The 27669-nt window shown below is 59.2% G+C and overlaps 1 protein-coding gene across 1 annotated transcript; it reads right to left on the bottom strand.

Moving 5' to 3' along the window:
• EPHA2 (EPH receptor A2) lies at positions 1 to 27669 on the bottom strand. The gene is made up of 17 exons (XM_037146088.2): positions 27339 to 27669; positions 22638 to 22705; positions 20129 to 20798; positions 11661 to 11816; positions 11219 to 11551; positions 10580 to 10695; positions 10005 to 10158; positions 9459 to 9558; positions 8960 to 9015; positions 8556 to 8681; positions 8272 to 8457; positions 8008 to 8069; positions 7695 to 7904; positions 7315 to 7464; positions 6334 to 6527; positions 5571 to 5726; positions 1 to 820 (listed from the first exon to the last, which is right to left on the bottom strand). Exons 1-17 carry the CDS (start codon positions 27418 to 27420, stop codon positions 715 to 717), a joined length of 2925 nt encoding a protein of 974 aa, XP_037001983.2. The 5' UTR covers positions 27421 to 27669; the 3' UTR covers positions 1 to 714.

Raw genomic sequence — 27669 nt, 5'->3', positions numbered from 1 at the left:
TTAACACTGTTGGAGTAATGATATTGTCTTAAAGCGGCAAGAGATGGATGGACCAGCCCCCAGCCTGGGAATGTCTGACACCGGCTGTCCTCTGTCCCAAGCCCTGGCTGGGCCCCCCTGTCACACACACATTCTCCCCACAAAGTATAAAATATATATTTTAAAAACCTCAACACAACCAAGCATCCTGTGAGGGCCCTTGGGAGGCAGGAGTTTGGCCCACGGGGGCCGAGGACAGGGCCTGGGGCTCTGCAGAAGGCACCGGAAAGTGAGGGAACTACTTTGGGTTTCACCCAGCTGAGTTCGCTGTCTGTCCTCTCCTCCTGAGAGGGTGGGGCTCGAAGTACCCTGTTCCTGTGGCCACCTCTCGAGACGGCGAGAGGGAGGCCAGTTTGGAAATGTCCCATGTGTATGTCCGAAGGCCTCGGTGGGGCTCCTGCCTGCCCCAGGACGCTCCGTACAGGTGGCGTCTGCTAAGAGCTCGGCTGGCTGTCCTTTGTGGGCGCCCAGCCTGGGGTCCCTGAGCATGTCCTCAGTTCAGGCCAGGGCGTCGTCCGAGAGCCCCCTCTGCCCGGAGCAGAGGCCTCGAGGTGGCACCAATGAGAAACAACTAGAAATAAATAAGGTCCCTGGTGGCCAGGTGCAGGGCTGGCGGGGAGGCCACCGTTCCTTCAAGTATTCTTGGCCGAGGGGCGCGCGAGGCCCTGTCGAAGCTCAGATGGGGATCCCCACTGTGTTCACCTGGTCCTTGAGTCCCAGCAGGCTGTAGGCGATACGCTTCTGGTGGCCGGGCAGCCGCACCCCGATCTTCTTGATGTCACTGTGGGTGGGAAGGGGAGAGGCAGAGTGAGGGGCTGGCGTGGCGAGGCAGGCAGCTGCGGGAGGGAGGCCCAGGAAGAGAGACGAGGAGGGGGCCCTGGGGACCTGGGGGCGCGCGGGCTCCAGCTAGGCAGAAGCCTCTCTATACCTGAAAGCTGGCTACCTTGGACAAAATTAAGAAAATGATACAAGTGCCAACTGTGAGCAGTTTTTTTGTTTACATCAAATCGGCAGGATTATCTGTGAGGCAGGTGCTCTCTTCACAGTCATTTGTTAAAAACTTTTTTAATGTATTTTTTCCCATTACTATTTAGTCCCCTTGTATCCCCCTCCGACGCTTATTGTCTCGAATGGAAACCTGCGGCTCAGAGAGGTAAAGTGACTTCCCCAAGGTCACACAGCAAAGAGGTGGGAGGCTGGGAATCACACCAGCTGTGGCCATCGATTGCATTCCCTCTCCCACCTCGGGTCTGTCCCTGCTGTCCCCAGCTAGGGCTTCCTCCCAGGCAGTTTGGAGGCCGACAACAAGGAAGAGCAGGGACCCTCTAAGGCTGCTGGCTCAACGGTCTCTTCCCAGCCCTCAGCTCATCCCACCCACTCCCTCCAAGTTCCCACGGCCAGCCGCTAACTGATCAAGGACTCGGGAAATACTTGCTGAAGGACCCTCAAGGTTCGAGCCCTGCTGGTCCCTAATAAGAGGGCCTTGTAGGTGGTTTCCCTTCAGCATTCTCAATTTCCTCACCTGTGAAATGGGATCATGGTGCCCACCTGGAGGGTGGGAGGCCCCGGAAACTGGTGGCGGAGGGGGAAGGAGGCATGGGTGCCAGACAGAAAGGTGTGCCTGGGAGCGCACAGCACCACGTGGCCCCCCCATGCCCCTCCATCCCCTCGTAAAACCACCCATGCTTGGGGAGCCCTGGAGCAGACCGGCTGTTGCTCACTCTGGGAGTTTTCTCCTCGGCAGTCCTCACCCACCAGCCCAAACCCATGAAAACACCCAGGTTTTTACGGGCCATCTTCTGGCTGTAAATGGAGCTAATTATACAGTGCAAGCTCCCCACTGGCAATTCCGGAGACATGACTTTCCCACCGGCTCTGGGAGCCCTCGGAGGAGTGCTGAGCAGGGAGGGCACACCTAGGGGGGTGCGGAGGGTGGCCCGGAGGTGGCTCGGGGACCTCCAGGAGGGGCTGGCGGCTCCCACTACAGCAGGAAGGCCAGGGGTTGGACACCTGGGAGAACTTCCTAACCTTCGCTGCAGCGTCATTTCACACCGAAGCAGTTGGGGGTGCTACAAAAGAATTGTTTTCCCCGCCCCTGGAGGTCTCATCGTGGGCTCCCAGAGAAAATCTGCACCACTGGGGGAAGAGGTCAGATGATCCTGGGCCAACCTCCAGACTCCCTGGCCTTGACGTTCTGGAGGTGGGGCAGGGAGTCTGCATGTTATCAGCCCCCAAAGACCCTGACACGATATAAGAACCCATGGGCTATGTGAGCTATAGGAGGGCAACGGCTGAGACCTGGTCCCCTGGGCCCATCCCTCTGCTCCATGCCCTCCTGAAGTCTAGGAAAGGCCTGGTGCACAGTAGGTCTTCAAGGAGTGTCTGCTGAGTGAAAGAAAGAATGAATCCTTTGCTGAACACTGAGCCACTGCCCAGGCTGGCGTGGTTCACGGGACGGTGGGAGCCGAGGCTGCTTCCGAGACCCGTCTAGGAGGAAACACCCTGAGCTGGGAGGCAGGAGGCCAGATTCTGGGCCTGGACTCACCAACGCCTTGGGCAGTGGTGTCCTGTCTTCGGGCCTCCGTTTCTTTATAGGTAAAATGAGGGGCTTTGATTAGATGCCCCGGAGCCACCTGCCCCAGCCCCATTCTCTCTCAACGCATAGCCCCCCAAGACTCCCCTGCTCATTTCCCAGCCACAGAGACACGCCAGCCTCCACTGCCCACTCGGGTCCAGGGCTGTCCCTCCCTTCTGCTCCCATCATGGGGGTGAGGAGACACAGGGCTGAGGCCAGCGTTTCTGGGACACTTGCAATGCCTGCCCTGGCCCCAGAAAATTCAAAGGCCACACCTCTCCAGGGAGCACCTACTACGTGCCCCCTGGACACGAGGACAGGGGAGTGAGAAGTGGCCTCACTGCCGGATCGTCCATTCACACAGCGAACATTCCATTAGCGCCAAGCCTGCGCCGAGGGCATGCGGAGACCAGAAGACCCCTCGGCCCGTGTCCCCCACCCCTCAGAGGACGTGGCAGGCAGCGACCGCAAACACTAGGTGGGGCCTTTGTGAGGCGGAACATTTTCCTGGGGTACAAAACCACTGCTTTCACTTGCTCCTCAAAACCATCTAGGCCCTGGCTGGTGTGGCTCAGTGGACTGAGTGCCAGACTGTTAACCGAAAGGTCTCTGGTTCAATTCCCAGTCAGGGCACATGCCTGGGATGAAGGCCAGGTCCCCAGTTGGGGGCTGTGTGAGAGGCAGCTGATCTGTTTCTCTCACAGCACATTGATGTTTCTCTTCCTTTCTCTCTCCTTCCCTTCCCCTCTCTCTACAAAATAAATAAAATCTTAAAAAAAAAGACCACTCGAAACCTCTAGTCTGGCTAGAACCTCTGTGACTCCGGAACAAGGTGGTGATGCCCAGGCTGACAAAAGGCGGCCGCTGCGGGAGGCCACAGGGCCGGGAAGGGCCTTGAGGCCTAAACCTGGACCCCACCGAGAAAGAGCTGAATTCTCCTGAGACCGGCTCAGAGCCTCCCACCGGGGTCCGTGGCACGGACGGACACAGCCTTCGGGTTGAAGAAGTGCTTTGAGATCCCCGTTTATCAATTTGTTTCAAACAAAGAGGGAGGCCGGGATGGTGTAAGTCACGCAGACCCCAGCTCTGAGCACCAGCAGCTGGGTGGGAGGAGCAGGGAGCGTGGAATGACTTCCTGCCTTTATCCAGGCCTTTTCAAAACACAGCACGCACGCACACACACAGACCCCATCCATCCAAGATAGTCCCGTCACAGCTCGTGGGAAAGGAATTGGCCGAGGAGCACCCCGGGCTATTCTGGGAAGCCATTGAGATCATGTGTTTCCTGTAAGCACTTTGTGCCCTCAGCCCTCCTCACCCAGAAGAGAAGCCACGTGCTGTCCTTGGTGGGAGCCCCCGGAGGGGAGGGGGGCTGTCCCAGGTTCCCAGGGGAAAGGAGGGGGCCCAGGAACCAGGCATTTGCCCACGGGCTGTGGGCAGGAAGCAAGGGAATAGAGAATTGAGCCTCTACTGTGTACCAGGCACGCAATCTGTATTGTACCCATGCAATCCCCACAATGGGGAAACGAAAACCAAGGCTCAAAGGTGGAGCCAGATTTGACCAACGTCACCTGCTAGGAAGTGGCAAACGTGGGACTTAAACCCAGCAAGCTTGGGACCCTGCAGCTGGCTGGCAGGCAAAGACATCCTGGGGCCTGTCTCCTCACTCCCCATCCCAATGTCTCCCTCCGGTCAGCTCTGTCCTCTCCTGACACCCATCCCCAGCCACTGCCTGGGACTGGCCATGGTCTGGTCTCAGAGGCCTTGATTAGCAGTTTGGAAGCCCAGCCAAGCAGTCTTCAGAGGCCCTGGAGAATGTTCACGCACAGGCCCAAATCCCAGAACTTCTGGGACCCCGAACTGTGGGAGGCTGGGGTCGTCCCCTGCGTGTGGTTCCCAAAACCGCCTAGCCCCAGGGCCCATTCCCGCCATGACCTTGGACCCTGTACAAGTGCGGCCTTTGGGGGACATACCGCTATTTTTAGAAGTACAGAAGGCCAAGAGGGTAATGTCTCCTCCCTGCTGGGGTGGGAAGACATGTCCCTGCCAAGGCCGTGCTGGGAAAGGTCCCCAGTGCTGGAGCTGGGAGGAAGATGAGCTCCTGCAGGGCAGCCTGACAAAGGACAGACCCAGGACTGGACAGGGGTAACTGGCACTTCTCGTCATGCTAGAGCACAGGGCTGACAGTCAGCCACGTGGGGGAAGGTGCTGGGGAGAGGCTGGCCCAGGCCCTTTCTCCTGGGCATCACCAGGGTGTCCAAGAGCACTGGCCATTTCTCCTCAGCATCCTGGGGAAGAGTGCTGCTCCTAACAGGCTGTGTGACCTTAGGCAAGCTCTGTGACCTCCGAGCCTCAGATTCCCCACTTGTGAAATGGGGGAGTGATGATAGCATGTATTCAAAAGGCAAACAGGGCACTCGATCAGCGATGGCTGTGAAGGGAAGTCATCCTTTTCCCGGATTCCTGGCTGTGAACTGTGGGGCCTGAAGAAGACCATGTAATCTCGAAGCTTCAGTGTCTCCACTGAGGACCTCGGTGGTCCCTGAGCTCTGGACCCGGACTAACTAACCAGGGCTGGAATCCTTCTTGCCCTTAGTGGCTGCAGGACCCTGGACAGGTCACTGCACTTCACTGATCTTCACCTGCCCGTGGAAAACGCTGACAGGACCCGCCTGCCGAGTTAGTGTGAGGGCTGATTCAAGGGGCTTGCACATGGGGGCCTGCACATGGCCCGCCCTTGGCACACGAGGCTGCTGTTATGACAATCACTATTACTTTCCCACTCTGGAAAAAAGATGCCAGAAGAAGAGGCAGCCAAGCAGAATTGCTGGCTGCTGGCTGGGTCTGCCCGTCCTGCGAAGCCTTTCTCCAAAATAGAGAGAGAGAGAGAAAAGAGAAGAGGCTAGAGAGGAGCAGGAGGGTTGGGAAACTGGGGGCGGGGGCATGCCCAACTCACTCGTTGGTCATCTGCACCACCTTCTCGATGGCCGTGTAGCCGGCCGCCAGGAAGTGCTCCGTGTACTGCTGCATCTTGATGGACTCCAGCCACTCGGGCACCGTGCGAAAGGGCACCCCCTCCGAACCGCTGGTGCTGGGCAGCCGGATGGACACCCTGCAACATGAACCGCCCACCCTTCAGTCAGGGGCTGAGCACCCAGCCTTCCCTGGGCCCTGAGCCTGCAGCTCCCTGACCTGGGCCGTTCACCCGGCTACCCTAGGCCTATTTTCTCCCCTGGGCAACAGGAAAGGCAAACCAGGTAGGTTCGGGGAGACAGCCTGGCATATTGGGAGCACTCAGAGTTTGTAGGTTATGCTGCCCCCTGACCCCCTACGGACTAGACCACTAACCACAAAACAGAACAACCTTAACAGAGACTCAGCTTCCTTGAGGCACGGTTCCAGCCTGGCCACTTGCCAGCATGGAAGATACTTAATTGCCTTGCCTCAGTTCATCTACAAAAGGCAGATGACTCTGGGCCTACCTGTAGGTTGTTTAAATGAGTTACAACATGTGAGGGCTGAGCGCTGTGCCCGGCACACTTACCACAGCGTTGATGGCTTTAATTAGTGGTACCTGAGCCAGCCCCTGTCCCGTCCAAGCAAAGCCCATGCACAATTCCTGAGCCCCTCGCCCACTAGCCCCGGTTGGCCATGGCACCAAAGCAGCTCAGGAGTAAAAGGGGGGGGGGGCTGCCACGGCTGGAGGGCATGGGACTCACCGGGGGTCAAAGTCAGCCAGGGTCTTGAGGGAGTCGGGGGCTCGGATGAGCTTGTCCAGGATGCTGACGATGTCGGCGAACTTGGGGCGGCGGGCCCGCTCCTGCTGCCAGCACTGCATCATGAGCTGGTAGATGGCGGAGGGACAGTCCATGGGCGTGGGCAGCCGGAAGCCGTCGTTGATGGCTTTCATCACCTGGCGGGGGTGGGGGCAGGATAGTCAGGGTGCCTCCACAGCCACCAACCCCATGCAGGTCCCCGGGGGAGCACCAGTACATGGAGGTGGGCAGAGGACAGAAGGGGAGCCCCGGAGACAGACAGGATGGGTCTCCTTTCTTGGGCCGACTCACAGCCTTTAGAGCTGCACGAAGGGCAGGTGCGAAGGGGCTGTCTCCAGAGTTCCATGGAGGAAGGGCCTCCTGACCGGACCCCTCCCAGGGCACCCCAAGCGGCAGCCACACCGGGCGCCCAGCAGCCAGCCTCCCTCCGGTCTCTGGATGTCAGTACTACAAACTGCCTCCTTCGGCTAGAGTCCTCTTCGCCTCCCTGTGTCCCCGGCTGCCTCACCATGTTTAGTCTCAACAGAGACGCGACCTCCTCTGAGCAGCCGTCCAGACCTCCAGGCTGGGTGAGGCACCAGGCATGTACACACCCCCATGTGTCCACCCATGCACACAGACACGTATGTGTACACGTGAATGCACGTGCATGCACGGACACACAAACATGCACACGTGCACACACACCACTAACTGGCTCCTTTGTCCTTCTGGTGACTGTAGTCAGAGACTGGGTCTGGAGCCCCGCACAAGGCCTGGCACACAGTAGGCCCTCAATAAACACCAACTGAACAATCCCACGATGGTCTATACCAGATGAAGACTGGCTCCCTAAACTCTTCTCTGCCTAGTTCTTAGGGTTGGGAATGAGTGAAGAGTTTCGGTTCAGGTCCAGGGCAGGCCTGGGCAGGAAGAGGCGGCTACCTCATGGTTTGACAGCTCCCAGTAGGGCCGCTCGCCGTACGTCATCACCTCCCACATGACAATGCCGTAACTCCATACGTCGCTGGCCGAGGTGAACTTGCGGTAGGAAATGGCTTCCGGGGCTGTCCAGCGGATGGGGATCTTGCCGCCCTGCAGGGGACCCAGGCCCGGTCACCACCGTCCCCTCTGATCGGCCGCAGGACTACTGCAGCCAGACCAGGTTTTGCTGTCGGGGTCCCTCCCCTCTACTCTCTATGGTATTTTTGCCTCCTGAGGTCTATGCCCAAGGTATGTGGGTACAAGGAACCACGCAGAGCAGGGCCAAGGCTGCTTCACCCTCAAGCCCCCCACCTCGGTAGTGACAGCCCTCTGGCACTCACACTGGTGGTGTAGGTGGCCTCGGGGTCGTCCTCCAGCACGCGGGACAAGCCGAAGTCAGACACCTTGCAGACCAGGTTGCTGTTGACGAGGATGTTGCGGGCGGCCAGGTCGCGGTGGACGTAGTTCATGTTGGCCAGGTACTTCATGCCGGCCGCGATGCCCCGCAGCATGCCCACCAGCTGCAGCACGGAGAACTCGCCGTCCTTCTCCTGCCGGGGCACAGGCTTCAGCCACCAGCGACCCCGAGCCCAGCGGGGCACCCTCATCAAGCCTGCCACCACAGGTCCCGGCCACCCCAGCCCACACCCTTACCCGAAGGAACTTGTCCAGGGCCCCATTCTCCATGTATTCGGTGATGATCATCATGGGCTTGTCTGCGGGGGTGGACACAGGTATAAGGGGACGGTGCCGGGGCGGGGGGAGGTGTGCAGCTGTGGGTGTGGATGGCAGGAACAGCCATGGGCGAAGCCCCTGTTCAGGGGCCCTAGTGGGCGGCTTCTCTCCACTCCCCTGAGGATCAGGCCCTCCCCACCAAGAGCCCCGCCCCCCGACCACACTCCTGGTGACAAGCCTCACATTTGGAGACGACGCCCTCCAGGCGGATGATGTTGTGGTGGCTGAACTGGCCCATGATGCTGGCCTCGCTGAGGAAGTCCACTCTCTGCTTCTCCGTGTAGCCGGCTTTCAGCGTTTTGATGGCCACTGGCACCTCCTTCTTCCCCGACGCCTTCAGTGTCCCCTTGTACACCTCCCCGAACTCTCCTGCGTGCGGGCCGGCACGGTGGGCAGAGCAGCCCGGTCAGCCTGGACCGGGCACTCCCAACCCGCTCCAGGCCCCTCCGCAGGTGTGCCAAACTTACCTGCCCCGATCACCTTCTGCCGCGTGACACAGGACGGATGGATCTCAGTGGTGAACTTGAGCACGGCCTGGTTGGGGTCCTCATATGTGTGGGGGTCCACATACGTCTTTAGGGGCTTCAGTTGTTCTGGAAGGGGGAATAAGGGCTGGGTCACAGGCAGGTCAGGGAGGGTCACCAGGAACTGTTGCTCTAAAGGAGGATGAGGTGGCTCCCCCATGACTTGGGGCCAGGAGACTGGGACCAGCCCATAGGACATGGAGCTTCCGGCTCAGTCCCTTTGCGCTGTCCCAGGAGGTTCTGGGAGCGCCCTGGCTGCCAGCTGCCCCTGTCTCTGCCACAGAGCTGAGGAGGCCGGTGGGGACAGCAGGGACAGCGGGGATGGATACAGAGGGGCTGCATCTCACCTGACTTGGAGAAGTAAACGTCCTCCGAGGATTGGCGGGTCCGCAGGCTCTTCCTCCTGAGAACCCCACAGGGACCAAACACACAGGGAGGTCAGCAGCCTGCTCTGGCCCCGAGTGGGGACTGAGCGCGCTCAGCACCCTGCCCAGTTGGCAGAGGGCGCAGGGAAAGCTGGGGCGGGGCAGAGAGGAAGTGAGCAAGCGGGCTTGCTCCTTGGGATCTGTGCCCCGGCATGGCCAAAACCAGGGCTTTCCTCATTAGCGCTCTCTGGCGCTTCCTGCCCGAGTGTCCGGAGGAAGTGTGGACACACCGTTAGTAACAACAGCAGAGATAATGACCGCCGTGGCCCAGGCCCCTGTGGTGTGACGGGAGCTAGACCGAACACTTCATAGCTCCTGGCATCCTCACACCTCCGAGGCAGGGAGCGGATACCATCAGTCCATTTTCCAGACAGGAAATTGAGGTCCCCACCCATCTGTGTCCCACCTGAACCCAACAAACCTGCGGTGGATGAAGATGCCGACTCCCGCCAGCACTAGAACCATGACGATGACCACTACCACGCCGCCAATCACCGCCATGTTGGCAGATCCTTCTGTGGCTGTTGGAGGAGACCCACTGATGACAAGGGTGCCCCCCCACACCGACTCCACACTCCCTAATGCACCCAAGGCCCGCTCCAGGGACCCAAGACATGCGCTGAATTCCTTCACTTGTGGTGGTTTGGAAGGGTCTTTATTCCCATTTGACAGATGGGCAAAGAAAGGCTCCCCGCCAGCATTACAGCAGGCAGTTCCAGGTGTGCAGGACTCTTTCCACAAGGGAGGATTTGAAGTGGGTCTGCCAGTGCCAGCGCCCACGCCTGTCCTTCCCACAACACTGCCCCGGGCCCCTTCCCTCGGCTGTCAACCCGCACAGGCTGCCCCGGAATCAGGCTGACCAGGAGGGAGGGTTTCTAGGTTTTATAACCCATTTCCTTCTCTTGTGATGTCCTAGCTGCCCCACTTCAGGGCCCTGGCCTGGCTCACGCCCTGGTCCCCAACTCACACAGTGTCTGGAACTCGTGCACCTTGCTGCCGGCACCCTGGCCCTCCTGCGTCAGCGCCTGCACTTGGACCAGGTAGGTGGTGTCTGGAGCCAGGTCATCCAGGGTCACGGAGAAGTCCTCAGTGCGGCGCACGTTGTAGCTGTTGGAGTCCCCCTGCGGGTGGCCAGCGGGTGCAGAAGCAGATGATGAGGGCTGGCGGGGGCCTCGCTTGGCCCACGAGTGGCCACCCTGGCTTAGCTCGCCTGTGCTGGCCAACTCTATGCTCCCCTTACAGAGAAGGAGACTGGGCTCAAAGCAGTCATAGGCAGCAAACGCACGGCCGGGACTCAAGCCCCGGTCTGCCTGACTCCCCAGGACCTGGCTTTTCCCCGACCCCCGACTATCTTGTCTGGGAATTCAACAACACTGCGCCTTCTCTGCCACAAATCTCTGTCGTGCTGGCCCAGGAGGGCTGACTCAGGAAGAGCCCAGACCTCAGTCTCCCCATCTGCAGAATGGAACTTCCTCAGATGGCTGTCACACAGGGAGCAACTGTGTGGCCAGCTGGGGCCACCCCTGACCCTCTGTGAGTTACCTTCTTGCTGTAGGTGACCTCGTACTTCCACACACGGCTACGCTGTGGCAGGGGGATGGTCCAAGACACGCTCAATGAGGTGGTGCTGCGGTCCTCCAGCTTCACCTTGGGAGGCTCTGGGAGAAGCAGCGGGTGTGGCAGGGGTGTGAGGAGCCACGGTGGGGGGGGGGGGGCTGTCCCCAGACCCATCCACAGCGCAGGCTCTTTAGAGCCCAGCCTGGGATTCTTCACTTCCTGCTCCAGAGCATGGAGTCCCAGCCGCGGGCCCCCCCCCCCCCCGCCAGCACAGAGGTGCCCTGAGAACAATTACGAGGGCACAGGTAATAAAAACAAGATAACAGCCCCCTCCTGCTAGCTCCTTTCTGTGGACTAGGTACTGTTCTAAGAGTCTTATACGGAAGAATTTATTGAATCTTCTCAATAGCCCTGTTAGCCATCCTCCTGTTACAGGTGAGGAAATGGAGGCTCAGAAAGGTTAGGCCCCTTGCCCACAGTCACAGAGCTCAGAAGAGACTCCAGAGGTTACACTTTTAACTACTTGCCACTGCCCCTCTCTCGCTGAACACAGCTGAGCCCTGGGTGGCTGTCCTCTCCCCGGAAGCCCCACCTGGGCAACAGCCACCACTGGCAGGTGCTCACCTGTCTGGTTGATGCTGACGCTGGCGGTGCGGACGCTGCGGGTGGTCACCAGGTCTGAGACGCCGTTGCGGGCCTCCACGGCAAAGGTGTAGTTCATGTGGGGCTCCAGGTCGCTGACCGTCACGCTGGTGCGGGTCAGCGAATCCGGTGGCTCAGAGTAGCGCACACTGGCCTCGCACAGCCTGCACTCGCCCGACTCGGGCAGGCACTGCTCACAGGTGACCTTGTAGCTGATGTCTTCACGGCCCCCATTGTCCAGTGGGGGCGTCCAGCGCAGCTCCACTCTGGCGCCCATGCCCACGGCTGTGAGGTAGCTTGGGGCAGAGGGTGGGCCTACACGGAGGGTAGAGGCAGAGCTTCAACCCCGGCCACGGCCAGGCCACGCCCACCGTCCGGCCACGCCCACCTCAGCCAACCTCCCCACCCACCACCGCTGACTCACGAGTGCAGGGCATCGAGAGCAGGTCCTGCGGGGCGCGGAAGTAGCCCTCCTCACATTCACAATAGGTGGCCCCCTCGGGGGACTGCAGGGTGTGCGCGGGGCACTCCAAACAGGGGCTCTCAGTCACCTCCGACTTGAAGAATCCAGACGAGCAGGCTGGCGGACAGAGGGGGACAGCATTCGGTTCCGCCAGTTCCCACCACAGGCAGCCGTTTCAACCCCTGGCCTGGGACCCTACCCAAGTCACTAAAGCTCTCTGGGCCTGCGTCCTCGTTCGTACAGGGTCTTCTGATGACAGAATGCAGGGCCGGCACCCAGCTCGCACCGGGCACTCAGGAAATGCCTCATCTGCTTGTTCCAAACCTTCGCATCCCTCCCCACTGGCTCTTGCAAGAAGCACCGCGGCCCCAAGCTAGACATTCAAGGCCCACGCCTCACCCTTCAGCTTCCAACAAATCCCATCCCACGCCTGGCTCCGCACTGGACAGAGCAAGCTGCATCTCCTTTAACCTGTGCAGACCAGCCCAACGGGTGCCCACCGGGCAGTAACTGTGTCTTCTTCACTGTTTGTTTTGATGACTATGGCCGCCACCCTGACGGATTGGCCAGGCACAGCAGCTCAGAATGCCACCCCCGCAGGTGCTCTGCTCACTCCAAGACCCGACCGCCTTCCCATCTTAGGGCCGGCCGACCAGGAAGCAGGAAAGGCCAGGCCCCGAGCGTTTTCTCTGGGTCTGTTTCCAGGACCGAGTCATTTCCGCCACTCACAAAGGCAGCCAGGAAGCAGCTCTTCCTCCCCCTCACGTTAGGTCCTGTCCTGGCCTGGCCAGCTAGGGGCTCAGGCACCTGACTCCAGAGGCTTCTTCCTCCCACTGCCCTGTCCTGCCCCTGGCCCAAGCCCCTTCCTGGACCCACACGCAGGAAGTTGCCCAGACATGAGGCCTACTGTGCAGGGCTGTCTGAGACTTGAAGTGGCCAGAGTACGGTGGGGTCACCTTAGAGACCTCTTCTAGAACCCTAAATTACCAACACCCTTCCTCAACCTATTCCATGGCAAGAGACCTGGGACACTTCTAACCCCAGTGTCCTATTTCTCAGTCACTGGCTGGCCCTCTATTCTGTGCTCGACCCTGTGCCAGGCATGGGCCCTGACCTCAGGGAGCGAGGCCTGGGGCAAGGTCAACCATGAAGGGCACAGGGCTAAGGGGGCAGAATCAGCTGCAGCCTGAGGTCTGAGGAGTCCTAGAGGAGGCGTTTCAGCTGGGGCTCAGAGGCTGGGCAGGTCAGCAGGACAGAAATACTGGGAGGGTTAGGGCGAGAAACAGCAAGACCAAAGAAGGCATGAGGGGCTTCGTGGACACAAACTAGGGGGAGCAGCAGGCAACAAAGGCCGAGAGGTCTGCAGGAACCGGAATGAGAGAGGCCTTTAATGCGAGGCCAGGGCAGGGTGCTGGGACTTCGTCCTGAGGGCCACGAGGGCCTCTGAAGGTTCGGTAACAGCACAGTCAGATGTGCACTGTCGGGGAAAATCTTAGACGATGTCTCCCTCCCGTCCAGTCCCCTATTTGAGCAGAGGTGGGCAGGGGATTGGGAGTCAGGGGCAGGACTCAAAGTACACCCAGTTCCTTGAGGTTTGGACAAATGACTTCCTGTTAATGACTCTTCCTATAGGAAGAACATGAGGACCACCCCAGCAGTCTCTCTCACCCTCTCTGCTTGGGCCCCAAACCTCAGCGCAGGCCCCGAAACAGCTTGGGCATGCGCTGTAGGAAAGGGGGCTTGTCCGGGACAGAGGGGGCCTGGGACCCGACTCCTGCTCTGTGCAGCTTCTGGGCCAAGCACTTGGCATTCACTTAGTCCTCACAATAAGCCTGTTGTACTTGGGCACTGTTACCACTCACTCTCCTTTGGAGGTGGAGACACTGATGTGCAGAGAGGCAAAACAACTTGTCCAAGGTCAGCAAGCTCCTAAGGCCCAAAGTCAGAACCTAAACCCAGGATGTTGGACTTGGATTCCCTCTTCTTGCGCATGAGCGTCTCAGTTCAAAGCAAAGAGGAATCGATGTTCTGGAACAAGCCCAAAGGGAGAGGAGATGGGGCCTGACCTGCTTCAAGAGCCAGAAATCCAAAGACTGACTTCAGAGCGGCTGGAAAGGGGAAGGGGGGTCTCCTAACATAGATAGGTCTTCTCACGCTGGGCACACTATGTCCTAGGGGAAGTAAAGAGTGGACCCAGCCCTGGCTGGTGTCGCTGAGTGGATTGAGTGCGGGCCTGTGAACCAGAGGGTCACCAGTTCGATTCCTAGTCTGGGCACATACCTGGGTTGCAGGCCAGGTCCCCAGCAGGGGGTGTGAGTGAGACACGACCACACATTGCTATTTTTCTCCCTCTCTTTCTCCCTCCCTTTCCCTCTCTAAAATAAAAATAATCAAGTCTTAAAAGATAATAAAAACATAAAAAGGTTTTAAAAAAGAAACAAAGAAAGAAGAAAAGAGTGGAACCAAACCCAGGGGGCGTTGGTTGGGGAAGCCAAAGCAGCCTCCTTCAAGCCCCAAGATCCTTCAAATCTCCTATTGCATTTAAGAAATCCATGTGTATTTTGCATTCATCCGCATAGCCCTTCTAATACAGAAATACTCTCTCCTCTCCCAAATCTTCAAGTGAAAATGAGACTCCAGAAAGCTGAGCCATGTTTAAAATCCCAGGATTTCAATTCCCCCAGATGCTCTGCCCTGGGGCCTGCCCCCTGGGGAAGTGCTGGCTGCAGGAGGTCCAATCCCAGCAGGGATGGGTGCTCAAGGGCCTCTAGAATCACAGTCAGGCCTTCCCAGTCCAGGCTCTCAGACTGGGGAGGGGACCACGAGCCCCCACAGCTCAGGCTTGGTTCTGCTAAAGAGGCTTTAGCCACCTGCAAAGCCCCACCGTGCCCCTACTCCACATCACGTGGCTACTCCCCAGCCCCGCCCAGCCCTGTGCCAAGAGGAGGAAGTGGGGGAAGTCGGGTTCCATTCTTTGGCCCCAGAGCCTGGGGGTGGCCCGCCTGTTGCCGGCAGGAAGGAGAGAATTTGGAGAGATTTCCGCTGCGGATGTGCCAGATAATACAGTGGAGAGGCAGCATCAACAGGGCATGTGCTTGCCAGGCGAGAACATGCTGCCCCCTCCTCCAACCACGGAACTCCAGGGGGCCGTCCCTGGGGCCACACCAGAATGCGCCAGCTCTCAGGGGCCTCAGAGTTCATGTGCAGGACACCAGCAAGTTCCTGGGTCCTCCTGATTTCGCCTGGCTGGATTTCTTGGCATTCTGGACAGGTAAGTGGGGACAGGGGTCACACGCTGGGTGCTCACATACACTCAGAACCCGCCACATACACAAGATCCTCACTGTCCCTTAGCCATCCTGCAGGCTCCTATGCATCCTTCAATACCCAGCTTGCGGCTTACGGAGCTCCTCTACACGGCCCGCCCAGACTGCTCAATTGCTGGCGGCCTTCTGCCCCATCAGGGTGTCCATTACTCAATCTTATGTTTAACAAACAGAAATTGAGCACTCCTACGCATCTGGCACCATGCTGGGTACTGGGATACTGTGGCGAGAGAGATAAACACCATTTCTGCTCCAGGGGAATTCACAGCCAGGTTTCAGGACTCCATCAGAAATGATTTCTGCACATACTAGGAGCCTCTATGAGACTGGCAGCTCCTGGGGAGCAGAAATGGAGCCCAACAGAATCTGCGTCCGATTGGCCCAGCACAGGGCCTGGCACGCAGCAGGTGCTCAGCTAACGTTTGGGAGGATGAATGAATACATGTGCGAGTAAAGGGCAGAACCCATGACATGCACAGTAAACGTGCGTTCCGGGACCAGAGCAGTGAGCAGTGTCCTGGAACCCAGGGAGACCCCGCAGGGAAGGCGCCCCAGGACACGCACTTGCCTGGCCCAAGCACCTGGCTTTGCCACACCTGTGGGGACCTTCTCGGGCCCCAGTTACCCAGCAGGCCCCGACCATTCTGACCAGGGGAACTAGGGCGCAGTGGCTGCACCCTGAGTTGCACCCCAGTTTTTCCAGTTCTCAGTGCCAGCCCCTCAGGTGGCAGCGTGGGGTGACTCAGGGACAGGCTCCCGCTGGTGTGACGCAAATCCAGCCCCTGGCAGAACTCCTCCCCCCAGGCCCAACCACCTTCCAGGCCAATGGTGGTAAGGTCAGAAGGTCAGGGGGTCATGGCGGCGATTCACCCGGGGCCAGTCACTTCCTCAAGCCATGTCTAGCTGGTGTGCGCCACCTCGGCCTGAGGATGTGGACTCTGTCAATGGTGACCCATAAGTTACTGACCCAGCAAATGAGGGGAACTGATAACTCCAGGCCCTGGGAGCTTCTCACTCCACCGCAGGCCCTTTTGTCCCCACAGAAGCAGGTGGCCCCGATGGCTGCCAGCACCTTGCCCCTTTCACACATGCCCTGGGGAATTATCTTGGGGCGAATTCCTCTACCAAGCCATGATAAGCACGGAGGCTCCCCAGCCTCCCCGCTTCCTGCTCTCTCCCTACCACCGGCCTTTTATCTTCTGTTTGCTTTCCCTCACCTCCTTCCTTCTGTTCTGGGGACCCACTCACCTCCGGTGAGGGCGGGAGGGGCCTTCCCAAGGAGCTGCCAACCCCTGACTTTGCCCCCAGTGTGAACTGAGGGTGGCGTAGACAAAGCAGGAAGAGTGGGGGGGGGACTGCCACCCACGGCCCGCCCTCTCCTGCCGGCCAGAGGTAATTCCACAGAGCTGAGGCCTGGTGGCACTCCCCAGGGAGGGGACAAGCCCAAGTGCACACAGAGCCCCCAGCCAGGTCCTGACAAAGCAGGGTTCCCGCCACGGCCAAGGGCCCCGCTGCCTAAGAGCCACTTCAACCAGAGCCATCTCCTGCCCCGGGGATGCCTCCTCTGCAGCCACGGACCCTGGACCCGGCTCTGGCCACTCGGGACGACGCCAGGGCTAGGACTCTGCTCCTTGCCACACGTGGTGAGTCACAGGGTCAACAGTCTACCAGAGCAATCCAGGTTCTCGGACGGAGCCACAGCACAAAGTCTCAGGAAGTGGACCCTGCTCGCAGAGGTCCAGAGGGGACTCACCAGGGTCACACTATTGCGTGTAAAAAGACACACACTAGGTGCAAGTGGGATGGCGCAATGCCCCACTCATGCCAGGCCCCGGCTCTTTTGGCCACTGGCTGCCACTTCCATTCTCTGGGCCTCAGTTTCCTCATCTGTAAAGTGGGGATAAAGTCCTCAGCCCCCACTGGGTTGTTTGTGAAGAGGGGAGAAAACCTTGCTTGTGAAATGCTTAGCAGGGTACCTGGAATGGGGTGACCCTATGAACCAGGAATAGAGAAACTAATATGGAGAGGGGACATTCCCAAGGTGCTGGGCCCCTTAAGGGAGCCGGAGTCTCCCAGGAGGGAATTCCCAAACGGTTGCCTCCCCTGCCTCCAGCTCTGGCCTCCCAGCTGCTGGGCTGAGTCTCCGGCCGAAGCCGCTGGCCACCTGCTCACCTGGCCGGCAGTCCCCGTGGCCGAGGCGCCAGCCGGGGGCCTCCAGCTCAGCTGCCAATGCCAGCACAGGAAGCAGAGACGAGCAGGGAGACAAAGCAGCCCCAGGGGAGATGACTGTCAGCCTGAGTGACTCCACTGTCCTCCAGGCAGGGACGGGGGGACAGGGCGGGGGCGGCTGCAGCGGAGCTGGCTCATTCCTGACATAGCTCACGAGAGCTCTCCGGGCAGTGTGCCCACCTGTCCGACACAACACCTGGGAGGTGCCTCCCTTCCGTTGTCCGTTTAACTCTTTCCTGAGCTCCCAGCTTCCTGGGGAAAGACCCCTGAGGAGAAACAAACTCTGGGAATAACGCGCACCAGGTGCTGGGTGACCTCGGGCACCCACGCCCCCTCTCTGGGCATGGTTTGTCCTCCACAGAAGCCCCAGTGGGAGAATCCAGGTCTACGGCCCCGTGGAGGGTCAGGCGGGGGAGGGACAGACCCTGCACCTCCCTCAATTTCTCCCTCAACATGCTCAGTAACTGCCCACCAATCACGCCACCTCCTGCACCAGGACCTGCCATCCTGGGGCTGCCCTGCAAGCCGGCCGCAAGGCCAAGAGCTGAGTCAGGGATTCCGAAGGAACTGGTCATTTCCCACCCCACTTCCTGACCTGGCCTCTAGCCTGGACGCCGGCCTGGATTCAAATCCTGATGCAGCCTCCTGTTAGCCGGGTGATTCCAGGCAAGTCTCTGAGCCTCTCTTGAGCCCCAGATTCCTGTCTGTTAAATGGGATTGATAACCATCTCCACCTCTCAGAAAGGCGGTAGGAACTCAGCAAGAGCATCCAGGCAAAGCACTTGCCTGGCTTGTGCCTGCCCTTGGAAAACACCTGTTGTGGAAGTTACTGTTATTCTCTCCGCCGGCATCACGGTCGATGGTGGCTGGGAGAAGTCTGGAGGGGTACGGAGTAGCCGGGCTGGAGGTTCCCAGGCATACGGAGGGCCCCGAAGGCACACAGAAGGGAATTCTGATAGGGGGGTCCCAAGGAGGGAAAAACAAGGCAACAGGTGGCTGGCGGTTGAGAGGGTCCCACCAGCAAAGTCCAAGATTTGGCTCTTGGAAGCCAGTCCTCCCTACAGGGGGCTTGCTAGCTCTTCACAAACAAAGCCTGCCAGAATCCTGACCCCCCACCTCCGGAGGAGGGAAGGCCACTGCCCTCTTCCTGGAGAGGCCCCCCCCAACCCCAACCATCCACTTATCTCTGCAGGGCCTGAATCACCAGCCTGTGGAAAGTTTTCAGCGGCCCCTCACCCCCACCCCTGCATTCCTGTGTGAGGATGTCATGTGGGAGGAGTCCGCTCAACCCACTGGGCTGCCTCAGCACCCCCCCAAATCCCACGGTCATTGTCTGAAACTGGGAGTGTGCACTTGAGGTCACCTAAATCAGGTGGAGGTGGGGGGCCACGTCACACTCAGCAAAGGGGAGCTGGGAGGACCACCAGGTGGTAAGAAGGGTGGGAACAGACTCCACACCACAGGCTAATGGCCGGAAAGGCTCTGAGGGGGTCTTCTCATCTGAGGGTTTGAAAACTGTGTTCAGCAAGGTGCTGAGGATCTGTTTTAGGAGGCAGGTGTTTTAGAAGTCCTATCAGAAAGGGGCGCAGTCTCCTCCAACACTTCAGCCCACTTCATCGGTTGCAGGATCCATGGCTAAGCACCAAGTACGAAGTCAGCTGTTCAACTTGAACTTAGCATTTTATTGACAGGAAACCTGGGGCCAGAGGTGAAGAGAGATCTACCCAAGGTCGCCCAGTGGGTATGTGCAACAACTGTGGGGACTAACCCCCAGTTTCTCAACACCCTGCTTATCTCAGCAAAGAAGCTCCCAGAGAAAGGGGATGAGCTGGCTTTCCAAAGGTCGGCCCGCATTCCACAAATGCCCTGCCCCACAGCCCTTTCCAGAAAAAAATCACCCATTGAAAAAAACCCACGTTGCTGTAGAGATTTCCGCTGTCATAGGCCCTGACCGTGCCAAGCCACAGCCTCCCCATGTGAGCTCGCCAGTGCCCAGGCCCTGTTCCCAGAGGCAGTCTGAGTGCATTGGCCCCCCTCTCTGGGCTTGATCTGTCACCAGTAGAAGCCCCTGTGACAGAATCTGGGTCTACAGCCCTGGGGAGGGCCCGGGGAGAGGGTAGACCCTGTGTCTACCCTCCACCCTCTCCCATGCACAGGCATTTTTCAAAACCTCCCCAGGTGATTCTTATGTGTGGCCAGGGGATATGAATCCTGTGTCCCATTTACTTACCTCCATGCACAAAAAAGGAGCTTGAGACCCAGAGAGGTTAAGTGACTTGGCTAAGGTCACACAGCGAGTTAACCGAGATGGGACTGGCCCTTGGCACTGTCCCAGGTGCCCACAGTGCTGGCACATATGCAGTCGATACTCAAGACAGTCTTGTGGAATGGAACAAAAATAACAACCACACTTAAAGTGCTTACGTGTCAGACACTGACCTAATCACTTTACAAGCATTAAGTCACTTAATTATCATAGCAACTCTACAAGAGGGGCACTATGTCATCTCCATTTCACAGAAAAGAAAACTGAGGCACAGAGAGGTTAAGGAACTGTCTTAAAATCACACAGCTCCTTTAGAGCTGGGGTTTGATGCCAGGCATTCTTGTCTAAGAGTCCTTGCTCGTAACCTCCATACTAGCCTCAAATCATTCATTTCTCAATTTGTTTATTCTTGGTGAATGGATGAATCCAGTCATAAGAGATAAACCTGAAGTCCAGGAAGGCTTTGCAATTTTCACCAAGTGAACCACTGAACGTCAGCGCACAGACGACCTTACCAAGGTCCCTCAGTCTCAGAGCCAAGAGTAGGGCCTGGGAACATATCCTCCACCCAGCACCCCCTTTCCTGCCACCTCTGCACAGTGACTCACCCTGGCAGGCGTCCTCCACTTTCTCGTATCCCGCCTCGCACAGGCACTGACCGATGGGCACCAGCCATTCGCCGTCGACCGCACAGTGCATTCGGGGCTCGTCTCCCCCAGGTGGCACCATCGCGTGATCTACGCAGGTGCCGGCCACCGTGGCCAGAGAGGGTGCATCGGAGCCTGCGATGGTCTCAGGGAAGCGGGCCAGGCCCTGCAGCTGCTCAGGACACTTTTTGTAGTATACTCGGACAGAGAGCAGTGCCACGCAGGCGCCGATGTCCTGGAAGGCCAGGTAGAAGCCCTTGCGGGTGAGCGGCCCCACAGAGCGCTCCTCCACATTCAGCTTCACGTGGCGGGCCTCGAAGTCGCTGCTGACCGTGATCTCATCGGGTGCGATGGTGTCGATCTTGGTGAACTGGCGCTTCTGGAAGTTGGTTCCATAGTCTACATCTGACTCGGCGTAGTAGAGGTTGAAGGTCTCCTTGCAGGTGCTGGCGCCCCCCGGAAAACTATTACAGTCACGCACGGTGAACTTGAGCTCGATGAAGATGCGCTCAGCCTCGCCGCGGTACACCCAGTTGGTGCGGAGCCAGTTATCCTGATCACCAGCTACCACGTTGCACACAGAATACATGTAGATGGGCGCATCGTTCATGATGTTCTGCATCAGGTCCCACTGCGTGGGGTGGACAGGTTAGCGTGGGTGGGTGCCTGGGGGCCACCTGAGGCCCAGAGGCACTGCCCGGGCAGCCCAGCTGGGCATCCGGAAGACCCTTGGCAGTTCTTGCCGTCCTTATTCTATAGGGAAGGAAACTGTGGCCCCGAGAGGTGCTGCCTCTTGCCCACACACACACCGGAAGTGATGAGCCAGGAGTTGACACCCCCCCCCCCCGGTGTTTCTGACTCCAATGTCATGGTGCTGACCAGAGGGTCACCTTGGACCGCGAGTTGGGGCTGGAGACTGGGGGCCCATTGTGACCTCAGGTGGGTCACCGAAGCTCGCTGTGTCTCAAAATCTACATCTGCCTGCCGGGGACAAGATCTAGCTCACAGAATCGCTGTGAGGACCGACGACAGAATGTCCACAAATGCTGAGCACACTGCCTGGTGGGGCAGGATGCAAGAGCTGGCACAGAGGCTGCTGGGAGCAGCGGCAGCAGCATCATTACCCACTGTGTGCGTAGGTGAATGTGAGGGGCAAGGGAAGAGGTTAAGTCAGAAACAGCAGTGATCCCCCATCACATAGGTTTTGGCTTTGGGACAGATGAGTGCATCTTTTTCCCTCTCAGAACAAAGCTCAGCCTCCTCCAGGAAGACTTCCCAGGTTGGGCCAAGGTTGGGCCAACTGCCCCTCTCTGGCTCCTAGTCTCATGTCCCCTTGTTGCGATACTTGGCACCTATGTGGTAACACCTACATTTGGCTCCCACGCCAGGGCCTGAACTCCTCGGGGCAGGGATTGCATCTAATTCATTCCTGTATGCCCAGGGCCTACCTGGAACAGCAGGTGCTCAGAACAGTATTTAATGAATGAATGAATGAATGAACAAACGAATGGAAAGGGGCCAAGGAGAGAGGCCTGGGCCTCACTGTGTGACAAGCCGAGACCTCAAATGCCTTTGGGCCTCAGTTTCTCACTCTATATAATGACTAGGTTAGATTAAATGGCCTGAGATCCCTCCCAGCTGGACATTCCAGGATCCTGGAAATCCGCTAGAGCTACACCCCAGGCCTCCTCGGAGCTAAGGTGACCAGGGACGAGCACCTAACTCACACAGATCTGGCCCGCAGTGGGGACTGACCCAACTAGCCCCCTGGAGATACACTTCTCCCTGGCTAAGGGCCCAGGACACACTCAGCAAGGACAAACCCATTATACAGAGGGGGGAACTGAGGCCCAGAGAGCTACAATATCTTCCTCAAGACCACATGGTTGTGTCATGCAAAGCTGGAGGAAAGACCCCAGTGTCTTGCCCTCTTGTCCTGGTCCTAACAGTCCAGAGCAGAGGGTAGAAAACCTGGGTGGGGATGAGGCAAAACCAGCTAAACCAGCTCAGCCCAAAGCAGGAAGGGGAAGCAACAGCTGGGGGAGCAGAGGGGCCCAGCAGGAAGGAATATGATCCTTTTCCTGGCTGGGGGCTGCGGGCACCTGGGAGGCACTGCTCCCTGTCTCCCCCTCACCCCTTACCTCCTGCACTGGGACCTGGAAGACACGTGGGGGGCCTTTAACCCCTTCCCTCCCAAGATGGTTCCCCGGACCAGCTGCCTTCGAAGGCATCCAAGGGTCTCTGCTCTGCTAGGGCCTCCAGCTGTCTCCAAGCTCTTTCCACCTCTCGGGTCCCTTCCCTACCACCTTTCAACCCCCAGCCCACCCTGGGATGGCTGCTTCTGAGCCTGGTGTGAAAAGCAGGACACTAAGTATGAGCCCTGGCTGAGCTGTTTGAGGCAGGCTGGCCCCATCCTCCCTGGGTCTCAGTGTCCCCATTTCCACACCCTTGCCCGACCCCAAAGTCTTACCCCTTTGCCATATGGGTGTGTGAGCCAGCCGAGTTCCCCTTTAGCTTCAGCGAAGTCCAACAATACAACTGGAAGAGACAGGAGGGGAAGCCAATTAAGTTTGGGGGTATCTCTCAGGGTCAGACCATGGTGGAAAAGGTGAGAGCCCCCCAGAATCCCCAAGAACCTTGCTGGCTTCCTCAGCCCTCAGAGAGAGACCCCACTATATAGGGTCACCATAGCCAAGAGACCCACCCCTCAATAAATAGGGAAACAGAGGCCCAGGGAAGGGATGGGACCTAGTCAAAGTCACAGAGCAGGTTGGGTGAGGACTAGGCCTCCTGTCTCCTAGGCCACAGCTCCAGTCACGCCACCTTCTCTGTCAGCCTCCAGCTGGGCACAGCAGGACAGAGCTCAGCCCAGTGGGGGGACAGCAGCTGGGCAGAGAGCTGGGGCCGGCAGGGCTGGACTGTTAAATGACACCACGCTGCCCCGTCTGCTCCCTGGAACGAGGCCTCTGTGCCGCACTTCACATGCAAGCAAGCTTTGGGTGCCCTCGTGTCCACTCCTGCCCGTCCCCTGCCCCCAGCAAGAAAGACCCTCAGCCCTAACTCACACACATGTACACACGTGTTTCCTGGCACTCCAGGGAGGGAGGGCTGTTAGCAGGTGGGAACTGCTCCAAGGAGGGGAGGGCGAAGCAGTGGGGGGTGTCTGGAAACCGATCTTCCCACCACAAAAGCCACAGAGCAGGCGGGATAAAGCCCTGAGCCCACAGGGGCTTTTAGGAGGGGCCCAGAGGTACAGCTGGCGGGGTCTCCTCCTCAGGAAAGCCGCTCTCGCTGCCCTGCCCCTCATCCCCTGGCCACCGCTCGGCCAGGGGTGCTGGTGGGACCAGGAATGGAAACCCTCAGAGGGGATTTCCAGGCCCAGAGGGACCAGGTTTCAGGACAATGCTGTCCCCAGAGAGGCAGCTGGAACCTGAGGAAGGGACTCACTGCCAGGGGCTTCCTTAGATCTAGCAGCTCCCATCCGTCCACCTGGCTCTCCGCCAGGCACCGTGGAGGCAGCCAAGTCCCAAAACCCTGGGTACTGCCCCTCCTCCATTCCCAAGTCGAGTGCAGGTAGCTACCAACAAGGGCCGCCCACCCTGGAGGAGGAGGGAACTGGGGAAGCCGAGGCATGAAACCTAAGCAAGGTCCCCGGACTCAGAGGGTAAAGCCCTAACTTGGAAAGGGTGAGGGACCAAGTACCCCTTCCTTTGGACCCAATGCCGGCCCAAGAAGCAGCAAGCCTGAAGGCCAGGGCCCAGGAGAGGGACTCTAGGGTGGGGCTCCAGGCAGGCAGGGAACAGAGTGGGGCCTGATTTGGAGAGGGGGGTGAGCGTGGGTCAGGCAAGGGACCTGCCAGGAGTCTCAGAAATCCTTCCCTAAGGTGAGGCTGCCCGGCTGGCCTGCACTTACGTCCTGGTGTGAGGCACTGCCACCTGACTGCTCACCGGGGCCAGATCTCTCTAGAAAGGGCCCGGCAGCCCAGACCAGGGGTCGGAAATCCGATGTGGCACCTGCCCCAAGCCTGTGAGGGCTGGGTAGCGGGGCTAGAAGGTGGATGGAGCAGGGATGTGTTCAGACATGCCCAGAGCCCAAGCTTGGAAAAACTAACTCCTCTAATACATGGAACGTTCCGGCTACACAGGAAGGAGCCTGGAGGCTCCTGGCTCCGGCTGGGTGGGTCGGAGGACAAGGGTGAGCCCTGCACATCCCTCCCCAGAGAGGGAGGGGGCTCACGGCTCCCAGGCTCTGACGGGTTAACCTGACACAGAGGGACCCCCACCACCCCTGCCAGAGGCTCCTCTTCCAGCCCCCACGCCTGGCTCTAGAAGTGTCACAGGGCTCAATCTGAGTGGACAAGGGGCCTTCACACAGGAAGGAGCCCCCTCCCGGGAAATTCCCTAGAACCGATCACCGGGAACAGGAGCCCAGCCCTGCCGGCCCCTCCGCCCTGACTCGGGCGTGGCTCTCCCCTCAGCTCTTCCAGGGATTGGGGCACCTGCTCCCTGAAAGCAGGGGTTCTGGGGGCCCCTCAGCTACCCCAGAAGGCTTCACTGAGGGGCCTGGGCTGGGCAGGGCTCATCCAGGAGCCGTGGGTCCCTCACCCTGGCCCATGGAAACCCTTCTTCTCTGTCTTAAGTTCCATCACCACTGTCGCCCTTGCACGTGCAAATGCAATACTACAACCCATTCCCTTAGTGTCACTTCCCAGACTCCCGTCCCTCTGAAACCAAGACTGGCTCAAGGGGGAGGCGAGAGACTCTGGGGGAGCCCTGGCCAGTGTGGCTCAGTTGGCTGAAGCATCATCCCATAAACCGAAAGGCTGCAGGTTCAGTTCCTGATCAGGGCACATGCCTCGGTTGTGGGTTCGGTTCCTGGTGGGGGCACATACAAGAGGACAACTTACTGTTTCTCTCACATCAATGTTTCTCTCCCTGCCTCCCCCCCTCTTCTCTCTCTCCCTCCCTTCCTCTCTCTCTCTAAAAATCAATCAGCATGTCTTCGGGTGATGATAAGCTCTGTGGGTGGATGAAGAAAAAAAGAAGAGAGGAATGTAGGCTCTTACAGAATCAAGAAGTCTAGGACTTTCCAGGCCTCCTGAGCCACCTCCAGCCAGCAACCCCGGCGCCTCTGCCCAGCTATTCCCGCTGCTGCTCGGGAGAATCCACCATGAAACCACAAGGCAAGGGGCCCTGGGCTCTGGCAGCCCAGGAAGCCAGATGCTCAGCTCTGACCCTCGCTGTGCAGACGGCGCTGACTGGTGAGGGCTTGGGCCTCCCTCAGTTTCCCCTTCTGTAAAGATTCATAGTCTGTTGAGAATTTAACGGGCTCCATCTGAGTCTCCAAATACAGCCTGACTCCCCTACCCACGGGGAGGGGGGCGAGAAAGAAGAAGGGAACTGGGTGAAGGTGCAAGGGGCGTATGTGTCCTCTGGCCCGCAACCCACCCCTTAGGCAGATCCACCCCAAGGAACGTAAACCAGCAGCTGCCAGCTGGGCCATCATTCCCCGCGGCCCCCACCCCCACCCCTAAGGCACACCTCCCTGCTGGAGTCTTTCACAGGACTGACTCCTGAAGCCTACAAGGAAATGCTGCCGTCCCGGGGCTCTGCAATACACACCCTGTCTTCCCCCACCCCATGGACGTAGGGGGCTCGCCATCCAGGCTGGAGAGCCCTCAACATGGGAACACAGGGACAAGGCAGCTCCAGGCTTCCAGGCTGCTGGCTGGGGCGGCAGGATAACAATCGCCCAGCGGTGTCAGGCCAGCCTAATCCCCCCGCCCCCACAGGCAGCCTTTGAGAAAGGCCTGTAGTGATTCCAGCTGTCTCTCCCCTTCTCTACAACCGCAGTCCCCCAAGGAAGGGGGAGGACCCAAAGCTGATGGAGTGGGGGGTCCGGAGGGTCACAGAAATCCCTGCCACCCGTGCCTCCTGCAAGTTGGGACCAAGAGCCTTGACTGATGCGGGACAGAGGCTGGGACAGAATGCCACCACACACCTCCTCCTCCAAGCGCTCCAGCTCTGATTTTTACCTCCCAACTTGCAAGAGCCAAGCCTCCAGCCTCAGCTTGGGGGGTGGAAAAAGGCACCAGGCTCAAGGAAACTTCTCACAGGGCCAGGGCTTCCTCTGAACTTCCCCCTGGTGGAGTCTGGGAAGCCTCCTTCTGCCCAGGCCAGCAGGGAAAACTTGTTCTCACTTTTGGAAACCGAAATCAGCCTCTGCTGGCTGGACAGCAAGATCCTTGGCCACCAGCAGGAGCCCCCATTCTCTGTTGGACCCTAGCTGAGCGGCAAAGCCCTCATCCACGCACCAGCCAGCCCAAGGCAAAGTCTGTGGCCCCCTCACCCAGCACCATTCTGGGAGCTCCGGGGCGGGGGTGAGTGATTCAGTCCCCAGTCTCGGGTGCTCGGACACCCTGGTGGCCGTGGGGTGATGCCTCCACACCTTGAGAGGCCGCGCCTCCACCTGCTGCATTTCCTCTTTCTGAGTCACCCACTTGCTCAGAACGCTCGACTTTGGGACTTCCTGCCCGCACTCGCGGTCGCGAACCTGCCCCCCAAACCTGGGAGTGTGGGATGGGAAAAGTTGCGCGTGGGCAAACTGGCCTGAAACTCCCCTCTACCTCTCGTGACGGACTGGAGGGAAAAGGGGGCGTGGAGAAAAAAATCTCAGGGAGCAGGGACTTCCGCGGTGTGCTCCCTGCCAGCCAAACAGCCCCCTCCCCAAAATGAGAGGCCTCCACTGAAATGCCTTCTTCGCAAAAGCGAAGCAAACGGGTTAGTGAATTCAGGTCACCAAAAGGCCGAGTCCGCGCACGGAGAGCCCTCCCGACACCCCATTCTCCAAGAAACCCCCGCACTCCGCCGCGACGCGTTCCTGAAGCCGCCGCCGGAGCTGCGACCACGCGGCCCGAGTCGCGTTCCCTTCTCCTCGGCCTCCGAGCTCCCTGCTCCCAGGCCGTTACCCCTTAGACCCCGCGGCCCCTAAAACCCCGGGAGGGGGTCCCAGATTCGTCCCAATCGCAGCCCGAGCGCCGGGACTGAGCGGCGCCAGATCCGTTTCCCAAGTTGCGCGCGTCGAGGCACTGGGGCTCCGGGAGGCGCGGAGGTCTGCGAATCCGGCTGTCCCGGCTGTGTCGGGCTGGGGCGTCTGCCGCGAACGCACTCACCTTCCTTGCCCTGCGCCACGACGGCGCCCAGCACGCAGCCCCACAGCAGGGAGAGGCAGGCACGGGGCGCCAGACGCTCCATGCCGCGCTCCTCGCTCTTTGCGCGATCTGTGCTCCCCTTCCGAACACCCGCACGCCGGCCTCGGTGTTCCGCTCTCGCCAGCTGTTCGCGCGCAACTTCTGCACCCTCCTGCCCCAAATCCTTAATGGAAGTTGGGTGAGAACCGGCTCGTGTTCATTCATGCCCTGCGCCGACGTCACCGAAGCCACGCCCTCAGGAATGTCTTTAAAGGGGCCGGGCTGGCAACCGGAGAGAAGGGAGGGGAAGTCC

This window comes from Artibeus jamaicensis, unplaced genomic scaffold, assembly GCF_021234435.1.
Source record: "Artibeus jamaicensis isolate MK-2021 breed Jamaican fruit bat unplaced genomic scaffold, CSHL_Jam_final scaffold_847, whole genome shotgun sequence".
NCBI lineage: Eukaryota > Metazoa > Chordata > Mammalia > Chiroptera > Phyllostomidae > Artibeus > Artibeus jamaicensis.
The sequence above is the reverse complement of the archived record's forward strand: the minus strand, read 5'-3'. Positions and strand labels throughout refer to the sequence as shown.

Excerpts from the sequence above, each read along its gene's own strand:
- EPHA2 (XM_037146088.2), bottom strand. The coding sequence starts at position 27,420 with ATGGAGCGTCTGGCGCCCCGTGCCTGCCTCTCCCTGCTGTGGGGCTGC. Across the intron at positions 20,799-22,637 it reads CACACCCATATGGCAAAGGG|TGGGACCTGATGCAGAACAT; the intron begins GTAAGACTTTGG and ends CACCCCACGCAG. Across the intron at positions 7,905-8,007 it reads CCCTGGACAAGTTCCTTCGG|GAGAAGGACGGCGAGTTCTC; the intron begins GTAAGGGTGTGG and ends GTGCCCCGGCAG.